We start from the raw sequence: 26,344 nt of genomic DNA on the forward strand, positions 1-26,344 counted from the left end.
ACACAGGGAGTAATGGTGCATATGAAAGTACTTGCACACTTTTAAAAGATAAAGCAAGCTTTAAAAACAACCTTGATTTCAAAAATATTTGTAAAGTGTAAGACTAATAGTCTGTCAACTTCCTAAACAAGGCCATGCCTTTGAAGATCACCTTCCTAGCACATACACCAGTCTTACGGGATTACTGGCTACTGGTTTAGTAGTATCGGCCCCCCAATGCAAGTCTATATTCTGTTTAAGCCAGAAATGAGGGAGGAAAAAGGTGAGGAACAATTCAATGGCAAATCAGTAGCCATTTAAAAAAAAAATCATGAGGTGGGGGTAGCTTTTCTTTTAAAAAGTGAAAATTTGAACTGCTGTCTTGATGTCTGTGGTAGAGGGCATTTCTGTACACTTTCTTCTGTCTCTTATGGGCAGGGGTACACAACAACAGCTTTAGCCTAAACTCTGTTTGCACGCGGCATGTTTCAGAACGCGGCTTAACACAATCACCGTGAGTCCAGCGTGAAGGTGCCTTGGCCCGTCTCTGCTGCTCAGTCAATGATCCAGCCTAACCCCTGTGACCACACAGGACAGGACGCGTTTGTATTTCAGCATGGGGAAGTTGGGGGGAAGGCTCTGCATCTGGATTCTCAACCAAGTTACAGTGGGTTTTTTTTCTCTTGCTAGTCCTCAGGATGTGGCTGACACCTCTCAGCCCACAGAACTCTATTTAAACACTGTGGTAAAGGTATTCTGTTGTAGTGTAGTTTCTAATTTTAAGTGTTTTCAAGCATTTAAACTAGATTGTAAATGTTTGAAGCTCCAGGGGAGTGAATCTGTGCCATCTTTCCATTATTAAAGTCTTCAGACCCACAACTGGACTTTGGTTAACTACGTGTTAGGGCAGCGCCAGGAGATGCTGGGGCTTAACAGTGTTCCTGTTGCTTAAGTGTTAGAGGGAAACAGTCCATGTTGAACACGCTTCACATGAAACATTCTTCTTAAATGCCTTGTAAAACAAACGAAACATCGGTTAGAAACACATTCACCGCCACTGACCACACAGGTTTTTATATTTAATAGAAATTAAATTAGTAGCTTAATATACATAATGTGACACTTTCCAGTCCAGTAGCTTTCCAATTCTTGCTTTCAAGTCACAGAACAAATACTGTACAAAAATTATAACAAAGAGCAACCAAAGAGCAAACACTGTCACTAAAACACTGGACCCAGGAAGGCTAGCTTTATCTGGAGCTACACACGCCAAAGGATACGTAGTGATGGACCCATCGTGGTACAATCATGCATTACCAAGGGATAGATTTACTGCCGGCCATGGCCGCGGCCACGCTGATTCCTCCAGGGCAGGTGGCAGCATCCTGGGCAGCAGACGGGGCTGTTTTATCGTGCTCCGTAGCTGTAGTAGTAAGGTTCATCCGGGCGGTAGCCATAGGCAGTCGCTGGGCGGCCAGGAACCCCTGGTGATTGACCAAATCCATCAACTCCCATGCTACAAAAAAAAGAAGAGAGAGAAACTGTAGGTTTTTGTATGGTAGGGGAGGTGCACTAGTGCTGGTGTCTCCAACTTTTCCTGCCATGGAGATAATTTTGTGAGGCAACTTCGCAAGCTGTCTTCCCCTTCTAGCCAGCACTGCTCCGTCTCCTCCTCTCCTGGTGGGAAAAGAAATGCTGCAGAGAAATCAACACAACTCTTGTCGAGGAACGGTTTTCAGGTCAAACAGAAATCCCACAAGAGACAAGACATCATCTCTTCTATCCTTTTATGTATTCACTGGCAAAGCACGTTAGTTCTGTGACTCAGTTTCTCTATCTGTACATTAAAGTTAGTGTCTTTCAGGAAATGCTTCTTGCAAAGCCCACTGGTAACCCTACCCTACACAGCGCATCTGAATAATCCGATTTCCTTCCTTCAGTACATTTCTGAAGCCAGCTAGAAATGAGAAAGTGAGAATATCTGGCACGGCAACATAGTTCAGCAAAGGACAGTGTTTCTGGTGGGATACGAGATTGACAGCCAAATGGCAGAAAGAATTCATCATACACTGAAAGGCTATATACTAATGAGACAGAATAATTCATTTTTCATACAGAACAGCATCTTTTACACCTAAAAAGTCCCACAGCAATGAATTAGATACTAAAACACAAGAACCGTATAGGGAAAAGTGGCACATATTTCATGCTCAACAATAACTCACGCAGGAGGTAGAGGAAAAATGAACATTGCCTAAGATACTGGATTACTGCCTATTCATAGCTATGTCACTTTTTAACTTCCACTTCAGTAGAAGGACAAATGGAAAAGGATTCTGATTTATTGTCTGACTAAAGATGCATTGAAAGGAGTTGAACTTCCCCTCTGAAGACTGTCAAAACACAAAGAACCAAAGTGCTTTTGGAGTGGGGAAAAGCTGAACCTCATTACCGCCAATTAGACATATGGAACACGGGTTATGCAACAGTCGAGGCTGGGAAAGAATGACCCATCCAGAAGATGTACAATGGGTGGGCCCCAGGCCCTGGCTCAGCAAAAAGCTGGCGCTGCTCAATCGGTTGGACTGAAAGGGCTCCGCTGAAGTGGGAGACCATGTCCATCACTCCGTGTCCTTGCAAAGATCCTTTCCTCGGATCATGCCTCCCTGAGGTGCTAGAAAAGGATCCTTAGGTTCCTGGTTTCTCAGGAAACTTGTTCACTCCTGGGATATTCCAATAATCACGTGAAGGTGGAACGTCTGAGGCTGAGATTTGTCCTCTTGGAGGGAGGGGACACAGTCAACAAGCCAAACCGCAGAGAAGATAATTCTTTTTCACCTGAATGTATCTTGAGAAATGCAGCGCCCTGAAAGGATTTTGCTATGTCCACATCTGCTTGTCTGTGTTTGAATTAGCGATGCCCCGTCTCGTCCCTCGTACCCAGAGCCATCAGTCTGACCTTAAAGGCGGATCAGTCCCTTCAGCACGGCAGAGAGAAGCAGAGTGGCAGCAGTACCCTGTAGTGGTGCAAAGCTATGCCAACACATGCCTCTGGCTCCACACCTTCCTCTGGCCACCCGTTCCTTCCTGTATCCCCTCCAAAGTCCTATTACTCTTTTCCAAGCCCATTATGAAACGAGCTGGTGACCTCTGAGGCACCTTCTCCACGTCCCTCCTTTGTACCTGGCAAAGAGCAGCTTTCTCATTAGCAGCCTTGAGGCTTTAATAGATGCCTGAAAGAAGGGATTAGGAGCAATCCTGTTAGTTTGTCTGTACCTAACCCTCATCTCCAGAAACACCAAACCCTGCACCCACCTTAGTCAGAGGATGGTCCCCACTTCTGCCACTGTTCCTGGTTTGCAACGTGCAATGGGATTAGACAGACCTCATGTGTGCTGCCATTAGGTACAGCTTTCTGCGTACAGCCCACAAAGCTCTTCCGAACAAGCCAACGAGGACCTAGCCTGAAGCTGACCAATTTCTTTGGCAGTTCAGAAAACCAACAAGTTGAGTAACTACTGTAAAACAACGCCGATTCTTTAAAAGGCTTATTTCAATACTGTTAGTATTAGAAGTTAATAACATACTTAAAGCCGTAGTGGGATTTGGAAGTGCAGAGGCCACTTTTGTTGTGCTACTACAAGTTCCCTGGTGTCAGTGATGCCACATGTGTAACACTGCAGAGAAGCAGGATATTTTCAGGCTACCTTTAAACCAGGAATTCCATTGTTGTCTTCTGAAGATCCTTAAAGTATCTATGACTGATGTATAACAAAAAGATATTTTAACAGAAAACACTTTTCTGGGTTTATTTTTCAATGTATTTTTCTGTGACTATAACAACATTAGTTGCAGGTAAGTTGAGTTTACTACCAGTATGGTAGAATAGGGCCTCTTTGCGTTTCTGCTAACTACAGAAAACTTCATTCTGGAAAGATGTTGTAGGTGAGCGAGTAGGCTGTGAGTCAGTAGCTGTGAGTGCTGTAGGCAGGGATGCCGCTGACGGCAAGTCAAGCTCGTAGGGGCCGTGCCTTGGCTTACAGGGCTGACAACAGTAGCCATCCGCAGGTTTACGGTGGCAGGGAAGGACACAACAAATACAGCAGCCTGAGACATGCTGCGAAGCAGGACTTTCTTCTTAAATGTACATGTGGCTTCTCTTGATGCTGCAGCGTTTCAAGATCTTCTTTTGGTCACTCCATTCTGTATTACCGAACTAAAACAACACTGGGGTTTTGGGGGGTGAGGTGTAATAACGCCCCTGAGCCACGAGGTGGCAATGGGTCTCTATCCCTGCAGGCAGAGCTTTCCCAGCTACTTCCAGTTTAGTAATCCTTATTCAAAGAACTTTTAAATGTATTTAAATTGATAACGAGAGCAGGGAAAATATGGTTTCAATCACATTCTCAGCAAATCATTTTTTTTTTATATTTTTTTTATAAATGTGTAAGTAATTAGGTAAAGATCCCTAGAGTTTAAACTTTGAGGAGTATCAGTTATTTCCAAATGGTTTAGACATATGTTAGTGTCCTGTAGAAAACTGGAAGAGATGGATCAGCTGATAACTGCTTTGGACAGTTAAAAAAAAAATAAAAAGAAAGGAACAGAAAATCACATTAAAACACCTTGATCAAATCACCACTCTCTCCTATCTAAATATTTCTCTTAAGTAAATGAAGGCCTGTCCATGCTTCAGAAAAAAAAGTTGGCTTAATTTTCCCATGTTAGTGCTCTTGAAACATACCAGCGTTGCCTATTTGATTGTTTGCACTGGCAGCCCTTAGCAAAAAGCTCGTCCTCTTCGTTGAAGGCAAGGCTTTGGAGGCCAGGAAGTAACTGAGGGGCAGGGCAACAAAACAGCAAACATGCGTCTGGAGACCGGAGTCTGGCTCACCCAGGAGGCTGGCAGGCCAAGGGCAATGACTCTGCAAGCATAACCTACCAAGGTGGAGACAGGGGCTTAAAAACCGAGTTCTGATGAATCCCTGCCACTTCTGCCAAGAACAGCAGAAGGGTAGAGCCAGGAAAGATGGCAGCTTGTCGGCTGTAAACACTTGTTGGGTAACGATTGGCCTGAGCTCGTGATTTGTGGCATGCGTTCTTAGATTTATACCAGCAATCAACTTCAAAACTTGCTCCCAGGAAAAACGCGGTGTTGGCCTAATACAGGGAAAGTCAGTCCTGAGCAGAGCAAGCATCAGCCTGTCTTCCCAAAAAGCGAGGGACACATAATTATGCCACTGAGGCAACAACACTCATCCCCCCATTGGTATTTTTTCCTCCTGTTAGTCAGCCCTGTTCAGCTCGGTCCCCAGCAGAGGTGCATGCAATCCCTGCAGCTGTAGAGTGGATACACATCACACACCACCACAACGAACTCCTTGGATAAACGACTTTGGCCGTTGCCTTAGTCTGCGAGTTAAGGCAGTTTTCTCTCAAAAAATTGCACGCGTGCACACAGAGAGATTGGTGCTTGCTAACCACGTCCTCAATGCACAACTGCTTCCTTGTGCAAAGCATACCACCAGGTCTGGAGCTGATGGAGTTAAACAGTGAACAGCCCAGCTAATTACTATGTACTGCTAACCTCAGTTACTGGTTCATTTTGAGACCCTTTAAAATATGAACTGTGTATTTTACCCCTATGCACTCTCTTAATGATTTGTTTTTTTTAGACTGAAATCACTTCCAGCCATCAGTTATACTCGCGGTCTCTACACATGCACTTCTCCAAGCACAAATATTTCTTTTTCCTATTGGTCTGCCAGCCCCTGTCAGAGCAAATTTCACTTTAAACTAAATGCTATGATACTTAAAACCTCTTGGATTACTCAGGCTGCTAGTGTGATCTATGACCTTCCCCCAAATGACAGCTGAACTTTCCAATTTGCTTGTACTGCTGGGGAACTGAAGAACACATGCCGGAGAGGAAAACGTTCCTGATGTGCATGAGTGAGGAGAGATTTCTTAACAGCTCTGCTTATTGATACTTTGATTCATGACATCCAAATTAATATGCCCATCTAGGATCCTAGGTGCCCTGACATAATTTAAAATGTAAAGACCAATCGTGTCCCCCCTCACAGCAGGAAATGCCAGCCCACAACCCACTGTGTTCCACAAAATACTTAACTTTCCTTAACTCCCTCCCGCATCCAGAGCCTCAGAGGGTAGACAGTCATTGCGGTATGTCTGGAAGACTGGGCAGCCTCAGACAGGGCGCACTCTGCCAGCATCCCTCTGCTGGGGTTCCCCTCGAGGTAGCTTTGCTGCGCGTGAGTGCTCAGTGCAGGAAGAGAGGCTCTTGAGCTTAATCCGAGTAGGATAATTAGCACCTGCGTGCAGGCTGACCACGGAGCAAGGCTGCTTTCCTTAAGTTCTCCTGATGCGATAGACACCTGAGCCTGTCCGCACCAGCGCTCACAGTGTTCCTAGGGCTGGTGCTGACAACTCGCTCTAAAACGGCTACTAATTCCTCCGGCACAAGCAGGGCCTCAGAAAGGCAAGTCCCGGGTCACTGGGGAAATTCTTGCTCAAAACTAACCCCTTGAAGTCCAACTGGAAATCCCTCAGTAAGACACACGGATCTCAGAGCAATCCCAGCAAGAAACCCTGCTTGGGAAACAGGCCTGCCGTCAGGAAAGAGGCATGAAGCAGCCAGACAATAATCGTACCAGACTGTACTGTAAAAGCCTATGACTGCCTGTGCAGGGAAAAGTGGCCCAGGAAAAGTCTTCACCTTAGATTGTGGAATACCAGTTTAGGAGCTTACACCTTAGGGCCAAAATTTCATCCTTTTCTACATATCAGTTTCACAGTTGGTAACCCAAACTTAAAGCACCCTGAAATCCAAGCTAAACACACACGGTGCTTCCCCCACACCCATGATTTCAGCTGCATTTCTGTTCATCCTAAACCTGTTCTAAAACCCCGTCAATCCTCCCTCCTTACTCCGCATCCTTACTCCTCCTTACCAGCCTTGTGGCTCAGAGGCTCTCAGCTACCCCCTAGGGATAAAAGTTTTATAATTTTATTAAAAATAAAATCTATTTTATTTTAAAAAATTCAATCTATATGTTTATAATTCACTAGGCAGGTGATCACACCTGCAACTTTGCAAAACTGCTCCTGAGTGTCAGAGAATAGGGTTTAAACCAGAAGGTTTCTGAGTCTCTGAGCATCCCTCAGAAGCCTGGCATGGTTTCAGTTGGGACAGAGTCAGCTTTTTTACCAGGAGCTGGTCAAGCGCTGTGTTTTGCATTTGGGATGAGAAATACTTTTGGTAGCACAGTGGTGGTTTTTGTTGTTGCTAAGATCTCAAGGCCTTTTCTGCTCCTCACACAGCCCCGCCAGGGAGCAGGCTGGGGGTGCACAAGGAGTTGGGAGGGGACACAGCTGGGAGAGCTGACCCCAACTGGCCCAAGGGCTGTTCCATGCCATGTGACATCATGCTCAGTATGTAAAGATGGGGGAAGAAGAAGGAAGGGGGGACGTCCAGAGTGATGGTGTTTGTCTTCCCAAGTAACCACTATGTGTGATGGAGCCCGGCTTTCCTGGAGATGGCTGAACACCTGCCTGCCCATGGGAAGCAGTGAATGAATTCCTTGTTTTGCTTTGCTTGCGTGTGTGGCTTTTGCTCCATGTATTTCACCGTCTTTATCTCAACCCATGAGTTTTTTCCTCACTTTTACTCTTCTGATTCTCTCCTCCATCACAAGTAGGGGGACTGAGCAAGTGGCTGCATGGTTCTACCTGCCAGCTGGGGTTAAACCATGACAAGTTCACAGCAACCCCTCTGTTTCCTCTGTACCTTCTCCCTTTATACGCCTTATATTATTGTTTCTAAAAAACACTGTCTTCACTCTCAAAACATCCCCCACCTTACCCCCAAGCAGACATTCAGAATTTCATGCAGCACATCCTTAAAGTCCTAATGTTTCCCTTCTGTGAATCTACTCGTGTGTGTCAGCACCGTTGATAACATATGGTACAGTTACCATCCCATATTGCTTTATAAACTATCATGCCATAAACCCCTGTAATCTATAATGCTATATCAAGTTCCTGCGTATAACGGACAAAACGATGAATTCAGATGAATACTGAAGGCTGTATTTTTCCCTCAGGAGGTACCTAAGCCATAGAGGTGGCACACCAGTCTAATCTTGAGACAACACAGCATTATAACCTGTACAACTGAAATGCAGTTTACCGTTTATAATACCTGCCCACAAGAGACACAGGAGTTTGCCAGCAGCAAAGTCTGTGTTTTTTCTCTCTGACTGAGTTTTTTTTGTTTGGTTGAGGTTTTTTTAAGTGTTGATGAAAGGTGCTAGACCATGGGTCTGAGACAGCGACTGCAGTGCAAGGCAGTATAATCACATCTGGGATGTGGCAGAGGCTGCAGTCCTGCTAGCCCAGTTAGGAGACTGGTTAGTGAAGGCTGCGGCTCCCTCCCTCCGGCCTTTACCCATTGTACAGTGAGGATTGCGGCAGGGTGTGCATTTAAGCACAGGAGGTGGGAAATGTTTTTGAATTCCATGTTTCTAAAATTATCTCCAAGTAAGAAATATTTAGCTAATCCTTTGCAGGTAGCAGGTAACCACCACACTTCAAGCAAGGCTCAAAGCCTGTGAGAACCCCGTATCTGCTGATACTCGCTGTCAGCTGAACACCGGAGGGGACACCTTTTTCATAACGCCAGTCATGAAAGAGTGGAGGGCGTCAGAAAGTAGCATAAGGCTGCTTGCCTTTTCCCGCGCTTAGTCTCTAGCGATTGAGAAGATGATCCTATTTACTTCTACGTGCCAGCTACCTCTGGTTTTGCTACACTGACCATAAATTTTCTGTCCTTCAGAGCAAGAGCACAAACCGTGGGCTATAGAGAAACAGCACACAACTGAGAAGCCTTAGAAAAAACAATGTCTCTTTTATATAATGTCCTGTAACTGTAGATTCTCCCACTACTGGTAATGACGTTAAACTATAAACCACAAGTCTCTTAAATTCTCCCTCTCATGGTCCCAACTTTTTCTCCCCTATCTGGGAAGCTTTTTTCCCAAGCTTTCTATCCCTCAAGCTCAAGTGGGAGGGCAGTTTTGTGGCAGGGACTGGGACTGTGCACACTGCATCAAATACCAAGGCCATCTCTACATTAATATTCAATATTAATGTTCCTTAAATTGTAATACTGTATCTGCTCAAAAGATAGAAAATGTCAGAATGAACCTGTGCAATAATACTTTAGCTCCCTTGTGCATCATGCTACAGCTTTTATGGATGTGATTATGTCTCTCCTTCCATGTGATCCAGCTTTCTTCAGTGCACTTAATGACTTAAAGTTTCCAGTTGCTTCTGGACTTCGTGCCCAGTTGTATCTCAGCACAATACTGCTGTTTCTGCCATTTAATTATAAACAAATGCAAATCTGACAATTGCGGAGAAATGAGCACTGCGTCTTCTGTGTCAGGCTCCAGCTATGCACCAAGCAAGGAGCACGCCAAAATTCACTGGTGGGGAGGCAGCATTTAAAAAAAAATAATAAAAAAAAAATTCCCAACTGAACAGTAAGAAAGCACTGAACTAAAACCAAATGACCTTGCTTAGCCAAATTCAGCAAGAGCCTTGCTTGAAAGCCGTAGAGCTTGCCATCTCAGCTCCATGAAAGCAGCCTGGGACTTGGGCTCAGTTTCTTGCCCTGTCAGTTACCTGCTGTGTGATCCCGGGCAAGTTGCTCCTTTTCTCCATGACCTCAGGTTCCCACTGGAGTATTGAAAAGAAGAAACACCCCAGACATTAAAGACAGCACGTGACAAACTACAGCAGTGAGAAGACTCAAATTAGACTGACGTAGACAGAAAAGACTTTTGCTTATTCTGTAACACCTCTCAAATTGGAAAAAAAAAAAAAATATTTCTGATCTGCTAGAAAGGCGACAACTCCAGGATCAGCCAGGGCAAAACAGCAACTCAAGAGCTCAGGTTGTTTCATGTAGCCGTCTTCTTTCTTTGAAGGGCCTTAGGCTAACTTCAACCAGCGTTCCCTCACCCAGGCTCACAGCTCCGCCACACGGACAGGGAGTTTCTCAGCTACTCTGCAGAGGATTTGTTAAAAGGTCAAGTGCAGAGCCAGAGCTGGAACAGAAACCAGGAGTTCTGCCCTTCCATTATAAGCCCGACAGAAACATCTCCTCTGCTGTTGGCTCAACAACTGGCCAAACCCACTGATTAGATATATCCATTTCTTAAGAATTAATTAAGAACGAAAACAAAAAAGCCCTGAGGAACAGGCAATAAAAAGCAAAGATGACGACCTTCCCTCCCCCTCTCTCTTTCCACAGTCCAAAGTATTTGTGTCAACCCCATAAAAACCGAAGAGTACCTTGCCTTAATCTTAAACTAGCAATACGCCTGGCATGGGAAGGTTTCAACCATCTCTTTTACTGAGCTCCAGCAATGTCAGTGTTATGGTGGGTACAGAAGCTTCCGCCAACAGCCTAAGCAGAACAAGATCCTGAAGTGGCAACTTCATAGAGGTGACGTGACTGCTGTCACTGACTAAATCAGCTCAGGATCTGGTCCACGTCTTCCACAGGCTTCTGACTAACCATCCCGTTCCCAGACGGGAAGTGTTTCTTGTTTCCTATGCCAGGTTACAGAGCAGGGGCACTGTGAAAACGTACTCTGAGATAAACAGCTGAAGTAGAAAATGCAAGTTTTCAGTGCCCTGCATTGAAGTGCTCCTAGCTGAAGAATTATTCCTTTAAATATTTATACAAACTCCTCAAGTCCAAGCACTGCCACTCAGCTCTCTGCTTCATTAAAAATGGGGAAAAAAGTTCCCTCTTGTGCCCAAACACCCAGAAGAGCCACGCCAACAGGTTACCGGCCGACAGTCGTGCTGTTTCCAGGGCTCAGCACCAAGAACTGGGCAACTCAATGTGGACGATAATCCAGACACTGGAGGGAAGGAGGGAGGGAGAGTCAAAAAAATCTGTTCTGCTTTGACTTACAGCTGCAGCCAATAAAAACTTTCAAAGTCTTTTCTGAAAGTTAACATTACTAGGGGATTTGCAGTGTTCACTAGAGCACACAGCAAATGCAGTTGGAACATTATTACTGATGAATAAACTTTAAATATTTTTTACCACCATAGATGATTGTCCAGATTTCAATCACTTTTAACTATCAACACAGGGCCCCAGTGAAGTCTTGTCGAAATCTATCCCAAATCAGTGATGATTTTAGTGTAAACCAAGAAGGAAATAAATCTCAATGTCTCTTACTGCTTGCTTTCTTAGGGCTAAGACTGGATATATTAGGGAACAAGCCAGATACAAACGTGGAACACTTTCTTGGAGATCTATACCTTGGAGTAGCATTACTATGCAAAAAAATTCAACTTTAATTAAATGAACTAAAAAGAAAATGTTTCCAGCCAAAAGCTGGTCAGAGAGTCTTAAAAAAAAAACAACCAAAAAAGCTCAAAACCCAGAAGGCAAATAAACTCTCTAAACTTATTTATTATTTTTTTTAATCTCCTGGTTAAAAAAAACAATCTTCTAGTTTTCCAGAGGGACAAGACGAGGGTGGCTCAGTCAGAGCTGAATGGCTGAAGCTGATAAATACAGACTCAGAGAGTCAAATTTTAGAATCAAAACAATTTTAACTATTTGGGAAATAAATTAATTTGCTATGTTACATTAATTTTTATACTAGAGACTTGTTCGCAGCACACGTTCAGTTCAGCTAATAACCATAAGAAATAGCCCACTGATATACGGGACTTTTTAAAACTCCTCATTGTAGGTTTAATTTTGAATCCGGGGAGCATGCTTATACATAGCACACAAAACACCCTTCACTTTATTACAGTTTTAAATCTTTCTTCCAGGTCTGGCCTTGCAACCACTTGTCTTGATAAAATAGGTCACTTGAAAAAGGAAAGCTCAATAAAATGAATTACAAAACCAACAAGATTAAACTGATTGTGCTGTTTTTGTACAGTGCAGCTGAATTCTGCAAATATGCTGCTGGCTGTGGTTTGGCATTTAACAGCATGCGATCAGTGAGAAGGAGGAAATTTTATTCTCATTAACTGTTGCAGATTTACTGCAGTGAAAAAGGGCTATGTAACCTGAGAAGTGACAGAATGGAAAGATCAAAGCAGCAGTCTGGAAACTAAATAAACCTTCTGGCTACTTCCTGCAAGGAAAATTCACTCTGGCAATGTAAAACAGAGTCCAGTTAAAAACTACTCTCAGTTTTATGAGCTGTCACAGCAGCTTGAGTGGTTTGGACCAGTCAAGTTTAGAACATTATATTTCCTTGTTTTTGTCTCGGATACTTCTGTAAGCAGTTTTATAGTTTCTTTTTCTTCTTTTTTTTTTAAAGAGAAAAATAAAATTCTTTTCTTTTGGTTGAAATCGAGAAGGTCACAGCTAAACTCATTAAAAACAAGCAGGTCTTCATTTGCACATTCCATTCCCGTTTACTACATTTTAATATTTTACTTTGAGATTTATAAGCAATGTACATTTGCTTTAATAACTCTTCCGCATTCTGTTCGCTTATTGTTTAATATAAGTGCAAATCAGTTTACAGAGCCCAGATGGCTTGTAACCAGGGAGCCAGTCTATTCCTAGTAGCACATCTGGAGGGACTAAGAGCAACAGACAGAACGTGGGAATTAATTAATCTTACATTTCAGAAGAGACAGACCCAGGTTTGGGGGATTTTTTGGTAAGACATTCCAAAGGACTTGAGCTAACTGCTACAGCATTTTGGTATTCTTTTAAAATTCTTAATAGCCACCCAAGCCATGTCGGTTAAATGAGGCCAACTGCAGGTGGAATACAGTAAAATAAAAAGCAACTAAAAAAAGGTAAAAGAAGTGACTGCGAGTGAAAGAGGCCCAAGTATCCCATATTCCAAGAGAGCTGAAGTGCATTAAAACCTCAACGCTAACTCTCTTCCCAAATGGCATCTGCAACTTGCTGAAAAAACTTGCACCTTTAAAATATTCCCAAGCAAGCTATTTCATCTCTTCGCATACTAGCGTAATTGTTCCGAGCAATTAAACAGCTCTTACAGTAAATGAAACAAGTGCAACGTGATCCTTCGTGATTACGGACCACACACCTTGGAGAGATGGTGTGGTCTGGGCACTGGGACGCTGTGGGAGCCGTCAGGAGAGCCCTGCTCTGCTCCAGGGTCTGGCACCCAACTCTGGGTGAGTAAGTTTCCTTCTTGTCTTTGGTTCCCTGCCCGTCTTGACCATCACCTCTCCCTGTTCCGCTCTGGACATCTGCTGCGTGTTGGGGGATACAGGGAGAGCTACTTGGAAGCTTTTCCTGATACAGGCTAAAAAATGAATAATAATAAATAAGAACTCAAACACATTAGAAAGTTGCTATATAAAGAATACTGTATATGCAGAATATTGTCCTCATCTGGATATTCCCAAATTACAGGCGGTGCTGGGCCCTACTCCTTTAGTGCCGCAGTACGCACAGATCTCCAAACCCTGGGAAAATCTCATTGTGATGAATATGGGTCATAGGGAAAAGTCTTCTTCCCCTTGAATAATCAGACTCTTGGTCTTCAAAAATGCTACAATAACTGTCCACATCATAACAGCATAATTTGGTCAAATACATATTAGTGGCATCTGAACTGGATTATAATATGATCAGGTTGCAGTATTTAATGTCTATAAACAAATTATTATCAGCTAGACATGAAGAAATTCAAGCTCACATTCAAAGAGCTCTTCGTGATGAAGCATTCGTGTTCTGGAAGCACCACTCCCACGTTCAAGTACTGAAGGAAAACAACTATACAGAGAATTTTGATTTAGGCCACGATCCAGGATCTGAAGAAGACAAGTGAAGTTTTTCAATAAGCTCGTCCCAGATTGTGATCAAAAGCCTCCAAACGGCAGCTGTTCCTTCTTCCTTATTACTATCTTTTAGATGCAAGATCTTGATTCCAAGCATTTGTACCACTTGAACAGGCACTGATGAACAAGAGGCAGCTTACCTGCCTGTTTCACATGAATAGCAGCAAATGCTGTCTTGTCCAAATGAGAGGTGTGTTTTACCCGTTAGGCCAAGCCATACGTAACAGAAATTTAGTGAAATCCTCCTGACCATACTCAGTTTAACTTCTTTAAAACTAAACATGTAGGCAGTTAGGACAACAGAATATGATAAAAAAAGATATGACTCTACTACCACTAACGACATTTTTGTGGGATTCAAAAAAAACAACAACAACAAAAAACCCCCTTATTTGTCTCCAGAAACTTCATTGGTTCTGGGCTTCTCTTTAAGGCCTTTTCAAATTCGTTTCAGTGGGATTTACAATTTGCTAATACTGATGTGTGATAAACTAATAAAACCTGCCTACAAAGTTATAGGCCCAATTTACTAATAAAACCTAATTCGATTCTCTTGGGAAATGCAAATTAAATAGTGTCCAAATGGTAGAAGCTGAGTACAACTCTGCTGAACATATTGCAAAGGCAAAAAAGGGGGTTTTTTTTGGTTTGTTTTTGTTTTTTTTTTTTTAACTAAAGTTTAAGTATGGAAAAGTAATGCACAGAACTAAGGAATATCACTATGGTAAAATGTTTGAAAGTAGAATTGTACTGTAATAATAATTTACACTCTGTTAGCTTTTCTTTCCAATAATTAAAGTATTTTATACTCACCCATAGGACAGGAAAGCATTACTGCCTCTACTCAAATGATGAGGAAAGTGAGATGTGGATACTTTCAATTCTACTGTAGCACAGACCCTGCATCAGAGCAGGTTTTTTTATCTAAGCTAATCTTCCCAAGAACCATTGAACAAAGTTTCTTCTGCCACCGATGGCTGTAAAGGGTTGCCTGAGGCAGCTTGCTGTCTACTAATGTATTAGTTTTTCACCTTCAGAGACAGCCTAAGATGGCACTCAGCTGCTGAAAGGCTGGGAAAGGAAAGTTCAAACTAAATAAACCATGCACATTATCAGCGTGGGATATAACTTACAGGTACAACCATTTAAAAACATTTTGGTTAACAATCATAAAGTGCATATGTGCCAGCTCCTGACGCAGTTCCTGTACCTGACCCGACCAGGGACTATTCAGCTGCGACACACGACTGGCAGTTTGCACCACAGTGCAGGAATCAAGAGGAACGTAAGACTACAGACCTAGGTCTTTCCTCCGTGAAAATTCACATCTGATTTTCATCAAGGTACCCAAACAAAAAAGCCTGTGGCTATGACTATTCTTGCCATTCAATATGGACTTGTAGCACATGCAGACATTACACGTGGGCAGCTTAGCTAGAGATAAGCCAAGTCACACTAACAGTCTTCCCATGAGGACCTACGGCCATGTATTAAGGTACTGAAGCCCACGTCACCGCAGTTTCCATCAACTCAAGACCCAACAGCTTGGTTATGCGTGCCTGTGCTTGCCAACAACAGCCGCAGCTTAACTGAAGTCAGTGCAGAGCAGCCTGCAAGGTCCTGGCTCCATACGCCTCGCTCACAAAATATCACAATGACCTGCCACGGCAAAAAGAAAGAAATGCAGCTACAGTTTTAGGCTGTAAATCCAAGCAAGAGGAAAGATGTTCCACCAAGGACAGACAGTCACCCCATAAAACTGGTTTTGTTTGACATGCCAAACCTCACTGTTTCCTGAGAAGAGGCTTCAATCAGATCCCTGTTGAGAGGAGATGTGAGCGCACACGCTGGGAACAGCACACACACAGAAACACCTTGTCTTAGTGAAAACAAAAATGGCACAATGGCAGCTCTGCTACATTTTATAACGAGGTTAAAGGATTCTGTGCTGGAGAAAACTTCCTTAGGAAGAAAAAAAAAGTTTTCGCTAGCTCCAGCATTCCTAACTATTAATCTTTCTAAAGCTACAGAGAGGATTTGGGAACTCCGATGAAGATATTAACAAAAAAAGGGCTTTCACACTTAAAGTTTGTACCATTATCTAATTATAGCTGGGAAAGGTTAAAGAGTGGTATTTTCTCCAAAGGGTAAGAAAAATACTGTGGATCTCTCTATTATAAGATATTTAGCCATCACTCTTATGTTTGTGTCTTAAGAAAGTAATTAGTCTCTAGAAGGTGATTAAAATTTGATAAATGACCACGCATTCTTGAAGATGTCTTTCAGCTGGTCTTCATCCCTTGCAGCTCAGACACTAAGCTGTCATCACATTAGCCAAAGGTGAGGGATTTTTTTGTTTGCTACAATCATAAAACTTTCACTCTATATTAAGAGTTATCAGAACCAGGGGCCTCGAATGCAGATTTTAATAACAGATGAAAATTTCAAATCTATGCCTAATGCCCATCTGCTTCTGAAAGACAGTAAGATGATTCAAAGCTGGTAATCTAATCACAAAAGTCTTTTGCTAGCCAATGAAAAAAACCTGGATACAAGCTGTCAAAACAACCTCCTCAGCCATGTATTTTCTGCTGAATGGAAAACATACCTTACGATCTGTTTGCGTTCTGCTCCAAACCTTTGAGGAAAACAAGAGATGCTGTTTATGTATTTTATCACTGCTTCTGTGTACACTATATCCTGAAATAATTCTATTTATAGACATCATACACAACAGTACAACTCCTCTAAGAATATAGTTCAGAAAGAAGAGCTCTAAACTAAAGCTGCAAAAACACACAAGCTAGATTACCAGAAACAAAGCATTTCTATTTCTGAGCATGCCTTGGGTCCCTAAAGTGAGGGTGGCAGTATTAGAAAAATGCCAACTTTCCAGGTCTTCACTTACATGCTGCTTCTCCTTAATGCTGACAAGTACCAGAAACAAGGATTATCTCTGCTTGCTTCAGGATATGTCCAGAATAGCAAGCATGCAAACAAATCTACAAACGGAATTTAGGGCTAGATACTTTTACAATTCCCTTCAAAGTTGCCCTTCAAAGTTGTCCTGTACTTCGTGATGCAGGAATTGATCACGCAAGGTACCATTCTCGACAGTACTCAGTACTCTAGGTTTCAAAGGAAAGCCCAAGAAACTCTGGGAAGGCAATGTCTTTGAAAAATGCAGCCCCTAAGATACTCCACCTAATTCGCCAGATCTGTAGATGTTTTTACTGCCAACACTATTACTTCATGTTTCAATCTTAAAAAATTATGGGGGAACACCCCCCACCACGTGCTAACCCAGTGAACGCAGGTGCCTACAGATACCTTGATTTTTTTAAACTCCTCTTTTACTCAAGGTCAAAAAAAGGACTTCCCTACCCACCTAAGACTATGCAGCAGATCTAGGTATGTAGGTCCAGTGCCTTCTGGGACAGGGACTCCATAGGAGATGGTTGTGATATCTCTGCTGGGCTACAGGAAAGTCAGCCACTTCATCGATTGCGCATCTGGACGTGGCTGCTGCTCCAATTCCCCTCAATTATGCTGAAAGTAACATGGTAGAACTGCAATGGCAGAGGCTGCCCCGAACCTCTGCTAGAACTAGCATCCTACGACCAAGGAAGAACATGGTTTTCGCTATCTGCTCAATGCGGCACAACTGGTATAACAATCTGAGATACAGCAGCTGGTGTGGGCTGAGCTCCCTTGCACGGGTATTATTAATTGCCGCTTACAGTGAAAATCTTCAAGGCAACTTCAGTTTGGTTGCACTCCTTGAAAACCTCTCCTCACAGACCCATTTCTTCAGCTCCAAAAAAATAAGATTGGTCATGAGATCACTCTTAAGCCCTGGTAATGCCCTGGGGGCACCAACACTAGTTCAACACTAGCTCAGCTTCCCAGTGACATGCAGGCACTAAAAAGGCAAGTCTTTCTGGCTGATTAGGCTCTCCTGGAGACAGGGGGAAGTCCTGATCCAGGCCGAGCATGTTGCAAGGACAGGAAAAAGCCTCAGAGAAATTAAAAAGGTAACATATCTTAAGTCTTCCTCATAGGAACGCAGAAAGGAGAAGAAAGGATTAGACTATTCAAAGTTGAGTAGCAAGAAGTCAGCTCGTGGTTGTCACCTACCTCAGATTTCATGGGGTGGTCTTAAATGACGGAAAAGACTCCTTCAGAACTCACCCCATTGCTTAGCAAACAACTGTTTCTATTACAGAAATAAAAAGCCTAACACCAGGCCAAGACCAGGAGACACAGGCACAACAAATAAATGTGTAACAAATAAAAAAAGTGTAACAAATGAAAAGACCAAAAATACACATCTACTCATTACTCAGCCATCTCTCTTTGAGCTCACAATAAATGTTACTGTAAACTGATTTACTAGTTATCTATGCAAATCATAACTCAGCTTTCTTTAAAAAAGTTTCTGAAAACATATTCAAATATTAATAATAGAAAAATGAACCATTTTTATAACAAAAATCTTGATTTATTAAAAGCTGGAACTGGTTAAAAATAAATCCTTGACATAAGGTTCTTGTTAGCTTTAAACTGTAAGCATAAAAATACCCTAGAATTATGTTTTGGTATGGATGAAATGTACACTATATAACACATAAAAAGAGCCTTGACTTGCTGCTATTATTTTTAATTAGGCTCTCTAGCACGTATGGTTTTACCTTCCAACACCAATTCAAATTTGGGAAAAGGGAGGGTCTGACTCTCCAAACTCATGGGACTGGCAATTCCATGGCTCATGCCTTGGAGCACTAATGCATTTTACATTAGCTCTAAGCATCAGGAAATCCTGGCTTCTGGCGCCAAGAAGTTCAAAACTATAATGACACCCATCTGAAAACTAGGATTCGCCATTCGACTGCCAGTATCTATTCTATCAAACAATTCAGTCCTGCTCTGTTACAAACAGGACAGAACATTTGCAGCAGTCCACACTGTTTCCAATTAGGCTGCGTGTCTGGACTGCAGATAAATCCATGGAGCAATCATATTGAAAAAAGTCTTCCTAGAAACCAGGATTCTAATGAGAAATCTGAATATTTACAGAGGCTATTATCAACAGGCAATTACCAAGTTTGGCGTTAGCCAAACTGCAGCTTTTCCGCTATTTTCTTGAGGTGAGCCTCCAAAATGCCTGGAGACATTACAAAAAATTCTACAAATATTTAACTAGTTATGCACCAGATATATTTTGCTACTCATTTTAGTTGGAATACAATCATATTAAAAAGCAGCTTACTAACATAGCTCCCTGATAAGGGGCTGAAATTTGAGGTTGAGCGATCTACTTTGTATTTTACACAAGGACACTCAAGATTATTCCCCCCCCCACCAGCTGACAGCTTTCTGGCAAAACAAGAGCATCTTGACTGGGGCTATATCTAAGTTTATTAGAAACAAAGGAGTCTGCAAGCTTCATTCTACACACCTCTTCCCCCACCTCCAGGGGGGCACGAAGACTGTTGGGACCACATACCTGTACAATGTTCTGGTTAATAAAGAAATTTGCCATCTCCTGGGTTGTGCATCTATTTTAAAGTTGAAAACAGTGAGTCACATAGTAAGACCAAGAGTAGCACATAGCTCATACTTCCCCTCAGTTTCTCTATCACCTGCATGCTCCGAAACGAAGGTTGCGCATTTGGAAAGGATCAGCACCAGAATCCCCTTCCCAAACATAGGCTCCACGGAAAGGGGTTACACACTAGTCTGAATTTGATCCTTATGGAGTATAAACACTTCCTTTCTTCACAAGGATTCATCTCTTAAGTCCTACTTTTTTTCCTGATCTGAGCATTTTAGTTGTTTAATTTGTTCTTACAAATGTTACCACATTCCACCCTTGCTCAATGTTCAGCTTTCTGGTGCATGACAGGTAGAATAAACAAATGAGTGTAATCATCCACCACCCTTTAACAAATTACAAGAAGCCAAAGTAAGGGAGAAAAGTCTTTTTTGTTTCAGCTGTACATACTGTCAATTACTTATACTTTGCAAATGGTGACCAAGTTGCAAGTGGTGAAAATAACATTCTTCCTTTGGAAAGAAACAACTTCAACCCCAGGGCTGGGCACGTCCAAATAGCATCCTGTTAAAGCTAATTCTGTACCTTGACTGTAAAGTGTTTGAAATATTTCCTGCTAATGAGTATACATAATTCATGCTCTATAAAAGGCACTTCCTAAATGCCTTCACCAGATCTGTGAAGATTTCATCCTTTGAAATGAGTCTTTTCTATTTTGAACCCATGGGAGAAGTCTACTCAGAAATTCAGACTGGAACAGCTTGCTAACATTCAGACAAGGAGAGGTCATTGACCAGAGGGGGAATTCAGAGAAACAACTCCCTAAAGTCAAGCCGACATCTTTTGCTCATCTAGCAAATTTTCAAAGTGCCATCAGTAATTTAACTGAGAATACCTTGGGAAGATTTAGGTTAACGGAAAAAATCCCCAAACAATAGAGAACAAACCCACAGATATAGTTTTGGCAGCTGAGAGACTTATTTATAACAATTTAAGAATACTGGAAACAAAAGTCTTCTAGGTAATCAGCATCTCAAGCCTTTCTTTATCTATTTCCCAACAACGATGTCTGAATAGTATTTGAGTAATTGTCGTAACATGCAGTTATTTGTGTGTTCTAGTTTTACTTTTCTATTCAACATCTTTTGGAAAGCTATGATGTATTACAACATGGATGTTAATATGTTAAAAGAAACATGTCATTCAGAAGGCAGATTAGAACTGCTTTTTCAGTGTAAACCATTCCCCCTGCTGTGAGGGCAAAAATTGTTGAATACCACAAATGAAGCCCTAGAAGGAAACTCGAATAGCCATTGCTGGATTATATGCATTCTTTACGATCAACAACTTACCTGCTAGAGAAGGGGTGCTGCCCAACGATGTCTCCATTCTGAAGATGGTAATCACTGAAGAAATCCGGACTCACTGCTCCATCGGGGGCTATTAGGCCATCTATAAAAACCAGAAAGATACGGTGACTGTATGAAGCAACATGACTTCGGGGCAAGTGGGCAACACAACCTGTGCCAATATGTCTTAGGAATTCATTAGCAACTTGCAATATTTCTGGGAGGAATATCAAGCAACAATAATACTGAAAACCAGCAACTTCAATTAAAAAAAACCAAACACCTTACCAGGACTCCAAGTAGCTCAGCCTACTGCCCTGAAATAAAGCTGTACCTAAGAAACGTTCTCTTACCCCTTCATCCTGAGGCCTGTAAAGGTTGTATCAAGACCTATCTTGTCCGACCCATCATGAAAACGAGCCCAGAGAAAAAGTAATGAGAAGGGTCAAACATTAATCTGGGCCAGCAGCATAAAAGTAGAAAAACAGCAGAGGTCTTAATTGTTCAGACTCTACCCTTCACCACTGTACCTCTTAAAACTGTTTAAGAAAAACAGGAAAGCAACTGCAAACCTATTTCTTTCCTCTCCACCGTATTTTAACGTCTTCTAGCTATTTCCTAAAAGGGTGGCCTTTTCACATGGTAGCATCTCAAGAACATAGTTTACAGTTTTCTTTTGCTTCCTGTATACTAAAACACTGGCACATGAAGATGCAGACATTTGTCAAGCCAGTAGTATTCCTTAAAGGCTTCAGTCTCTCCTTGCTTTACAAGGAAGAGAAGAAAATCAGGGGCTAACATTTCCCCTCTGTTACATCAGTGTAAATCCAGAGTGTCTTTGAAGTAAAGTCAGTGAACTGACCCCAGCTGAATGAGAGCCCAGCTTAACTCTTTCCTGTTCCCATTCGCAAAACACGTTTCTTGTTAATATTAAGGGCATATTTCTTACTTGGTAATTAGTATTCAGCTCTAATCAGATAAAACAAGCCACTTCGTTAAAACAGATCCTACTTCAGTTTGTCTCCATTACTGTATGAAAACGATCCCAGACTTGCAGTGCAGAAAGTATCCCAGTAAAAACAGGTACGTTCAGCCTGATACTTTAATAGTTTAACAGAGGAGAGAGAGATATTCCTAATGACTAGGAAGTTACAAATGCCATTCCACTTTGAAGAGAGAGAGATAAGATCCAGGGAGTCACAGGCCACTTAGCTTAACCTCTGTGGTTTCAAAACTACTAAAACTGCCTGTGCAGGAAGCAGTGGAAAGTTACTTACAGACACAAGGGCTTAGAGATGACGACTCAGGCATTCAAACAAATCTCCCTGTGCTTTATGAATTTACCTGCTGTTTTTTGAAGATAATATAGTGACAAATGATAAAAGGAATAGAATTGACACAGCTAGATTTCGAAGAGACATTTGATGAGGTGCTACAGAGATTCATTTAGAAGATAATACCTCATGGGAAAGTGACTGAATGCAATGCAACAGATTGTAAATGAAAAATGCTAGCCATGATCAGACTACATTTTAGCAGCATAAGATAGCTGTACACGGCTAGATTCTAATTGTATACATGTGTATACAGTATGTGAAAGAGTATTACTTGACAAGCAAGTAATCTGGCACAGATCGGTATTGCTGTCTTTCAGCGTGTTCACCGAGACACGACTGCTTTGTGATATCATATGGATGTAAAGTGGCCAAAGAAGAGGAAGGAAAGTTGAAGCAGCTATTGCAAACGCTTGTGCCAAGTTTGCCTATCTCACTCCCTATCCTGTGTTTTTCACAGAAAAGAAATGAGGGGGAGCATCATCACTTTTGTACCTGCAGCACTTCAGATCAAAACTAATCAAGTTAAGTGACTACGTATTTTAAACAGGCAGGTTTGGTTGAAACTTATTTTAAAGCAGAGCGACTTAAAACCGACTATCTTTATGTTAATAAAGAAAGCACTGTATTTTAACTCTGAGGCTAAAGCTACCACTACTTAAAGTGTCTTCAATCAAGAGTGCTAACATTCAAACCATAACACTCAGAGTTATGGCTCACATGAATTTATAGGAAAATGAAAGCACATGGAGAGCATCAGCTGCGTATAATATGACTACACACTTAAAGGACATCTGTTGTTATGTGCATTTCAACATAAATTAGGGTTACGTACTTTCAGAGCAAGAGAGACACCAAGCTCATGAAGGTAATTTCAGAGATTCTATTAAGTTTTTCATGTAGGTTTAAATCACTATGCAAGAGAGATGTTGGTGTATCATTGCAATAAGGAACTCCTCTTGCCATCAGAGAATTCAGGAACTATTACGTCTGGGGAGGGACTTGTACTAAGCGTCAGCCATCGGTGCAGGTCATTTCTAACATTATCAATCGAAGCACACGCATTTAGTTTCTGACCGCACAAAGATTTGTATTTTTGTTATTTTCTGACTAAGTAACACTCTGTCCTTCAGAAACCCAAATGCCTGTTCCAATGGGTACAATAATCCACAGCCTTTTCAAAGGAAAATGTCCTCTCTGGCCACATCTCAAAAGTATAAATCTAGCAGACTCCAGAAGCACACCATTACTGGCACTTGTCAGAAGGAACCTGAGAAGTGAATCTGTATTTTGAATATAATCACCTACTGTTATACCTTTAAAAACAAAAGCACTTTTCAAACATCTGCAGAACATATCACTGGAAATCTGCCTCTCCTTCCCGCTTGAATGTCAATTCCAACACAAAAATCTTTGTTCAAATAACATTATGCCCGTAACATAAATGATTAAAAGCCAGGGAATTCAGCGTTACTGGTGCCGCTCCATCTCTAGCTCACGCTATTGGGAAAAGAAATGGTCCTATGAAATAAGCAAAGGTTTATTATTAAGATCTGTAAAGGGGAGACTACAAAAGGCACGCGGGCACATCTTTAACTTAGGAAGCCTGAAGGAAACTTGATATAATAAAAGACCCTGGTACCATACAACACGTGGCTCACCCTGCTAACCTGGTAGGTCTAGTAGAGCAAGCTATAGGATTGAAAAGGGACCAACAGGGGTTGTTCAGCCTGGAGAACAGAAGGCTCTGGGGAGACGTTATAGCAGCTTTCCAGTATCTGAAGGGGGCCCACAAGAAAGCTGGCCAGGGACTTTTTTTACAAGGGCATGTAGTGACAGGATGAAGGGTGATGGCTTCAAACTGGAAGAGGGAAGATTTAGATTAAATACTAGGAAGAAATTTTTCACTATGAGGGTGGTGAGGCACTAGAAGAGGTTGCCCAGAGAAGCTGTGGCTGCCCCATCCCTGGAGGTGTTCAAGGCCAGGCTGGATGGGGCTTGGAGCAGCCTGGTCTGGTGGGAGGTGTCCCTGCCCAGGGCAGGGGGGTGGAACTGGATGGTCTTTAAGGTCTTTTCCAACCCAAACCATTCTATGATTCTATACCACCGAAAAGGCATGTTGCTGTGTCTGACATATGTAATCAAAAGTAGAAGAAAAAATCCTTAATTTCTATTATCCTTTGGGAATAATTTTTGAAGTGCTACTGAGATCTTGCACAATTATTTTCTCACAGCAACTACAAGTAAAGCTTATGGGGTTTAGTTGTTTTGTTTTTCCTATTACTATTCCTGCAAATTCATCCAGAGTCATAGAGTTTTGTGACTCATGCTTCATAGCAAAGGACTGGACACTTCTGTGGAAAATAAAAAACCACAGACTCAAACCCAGCAATTAAAAAAAAAAAATAATCCATGCGCACACAGTCATCCAGGAGTTTGAAAAGGATATAAAACCTCAAGTTTGAGAGCATAAGCCAAATCCTAGTTATGAAAAGTTATGAAGACATACATGCGGTGGGCAAATTACTTCATGATTGTCTCCTGCAAAGTTTTTTGAACCTTCCTCTGAAACAGCTGGCAATATTGGACTAGATATATCAGTGTCTTAATCCAGTATGGCAGCTTCTATTTTCTTAGTAATTACAAAATCTTTACAGAAGGAGAGAGACAGAGCAGATTCCACTTGAGATCCCCCAGAACTGTGCCATTAAGCACTACTAATAGGATTAAGCAAAATGAGAAATGTCTTCTTTCTTTAGAAAATATATTAATCTCAAATACGAACATGACTCTTCTTAAGAGTAATTCTAGGGTTTTTTTAGCCAACTTCTTCAAATTGTCAAATAATAAAACTTTTTAATGTGAGGAACTAAAAAAAAAAGAAGTATTTACAGAAGAGATTCACACACTTCCCTAGATATATGACAGCAAAAATCATACAAATTAGCTGAAAGTCACAGAATGATTGCCTCTGCTACGGAACCTACAAGTTTGATGTGTCTCAACAGAAGTCTTTCATCAAGATCTGCAATAAAAATCCCATTACAGAACTAACACACGAGGCAGAACAAAATTCAGCATCAAATCCCATAGGTGTGAATTTAACAGGGATGAGAAAAGGCTTGTGTTTGCAAAGCAAACAAGCTACAGACACAAGACACAAGGTGTGAAGAACAAGGCTGGGGCACCTTTATTCACATCGGTCGTCATGGTCCACTAGCTCTCTGAGATAGGCCTACTCATATTTCTGAAGACCTGTAACGCTTCATAAAATCATGGATGTGCAGTACTCAATCCATCATTAACATGCTAACAAGGACATGCCCATCCCTGGTGAGCATGCATCAGTGCCGCTCCCAGTGACACAAAAGGGTAACTGTCCCACTGGTTTGAGTCAGCAGAACTTCTCTACAGCCCCAGGTCAAGCTCCCGTTCCAAACACGGAGGTAGCAATCCCAGTCCTGAGTATCAATATATGCTCCCTTACCTGCGTTGTAGTAGAGGTCAGGTCTTTCCAGAATATCCCCTTCATGGATGTAGGGCTCAATAGGATCATCACCGTACAGATACTGCTCACTCTCATCCATCTGCCGACTCTCCACCATCTCCAGCCATTGAGAGTTGTGCCACCGAAATTTCTCGCTCTGGATTTTTTTAGCCCATTCCTCATCATATTCCTGTTAAAAAAAATCACCAAGCAATATTTTAGGATGAAGTATTGACAAAGTGTTTGGTTTCACTGTAAATGGCAGAGGAATTTAATGTCAGCAAAAGATGTAAGTTTCAGGGCTCAGCGACTTAAATCCGCTATCCAGTTTGCAAAGTATTTTGAGCAAACAATGGAATGGTTTTGCAAGCGCTAGGCATTATTCTGGTTTTGTACATGCAGAAGTACAATCTTCCCTTCATGGTTTGTAACTTTAGACCGTCCAGAAAAAATTCCTGCTTTGAGCAAGGAAGTTCTATCATCACAGTCTTGTCATTTGGTTTTCAAAAAGAGCCAATTAATGCCGATTTTCAGGAAGATTGCAGTAATTAATTACCAACACTGGCTAAGTACCCTGTACATCCTCAGTAGAGGGGCACTCACTAGGACAAGTAGTTACCAGAAAATACAAAAAAACCAGGTTGTGATAAAACCAATAAATTGTTATTTTGTTTCACAAGCTCCAATAAGAAGATGTAATTTTCAACTTCCTGTCAAATATTATGATGGCTTTCTGTGTTTA

At 41.9% G+C, this 26,344-nt stretch overlaps 1 protein-coding gene across 1 annotated transcript in view; it reads right to left on the minus strand.

Annotated features, from left to right (window-relative positions):
• Window positions 1–1,037: 1,037 nt before the first annotated feature.
• The window catches only part of KIFAP3 (kinesin associated protein 3), a 72,233-nt gene continuing 46,926 nt past the window's right edge, over window positions 1,038–26,344 (minus strand). Inside the window, exons 18-20 of the mRNA XM_074598788.1 lie at window positions 25,603–25,792; window positions 20,785–20,884; window positions 1,038–1,495 (exon numbers count right to left, since the gene is read on the minus strand). Of these exons, the coding sequence (XP_074454889.1) occupies window positions 1,387–1,495; window positions 20,785–20,884; window positions 25,603–25,792 (399 nt within the window). The 3' untranslated portion in view covers window positions 1,038–1,386. The remainder of the gene's footprint in view (window positions 1,496–20,784; window positions 20,885–25,602; window positions 25,793–26,344) is intronic.

This window comes from Larus michahellis, chromosome 8, assembly GCF_964199755.1.
Source record: "Larus michahellis chromosome 8, bLarMic1.1, whole genome shotgun sequence".
NCBI classification, from domain to species: Eukaryota; Metazoa; Chordata; class Aves; order Charadriiformes; family Laridae; genus Larus; species Larus michahellis.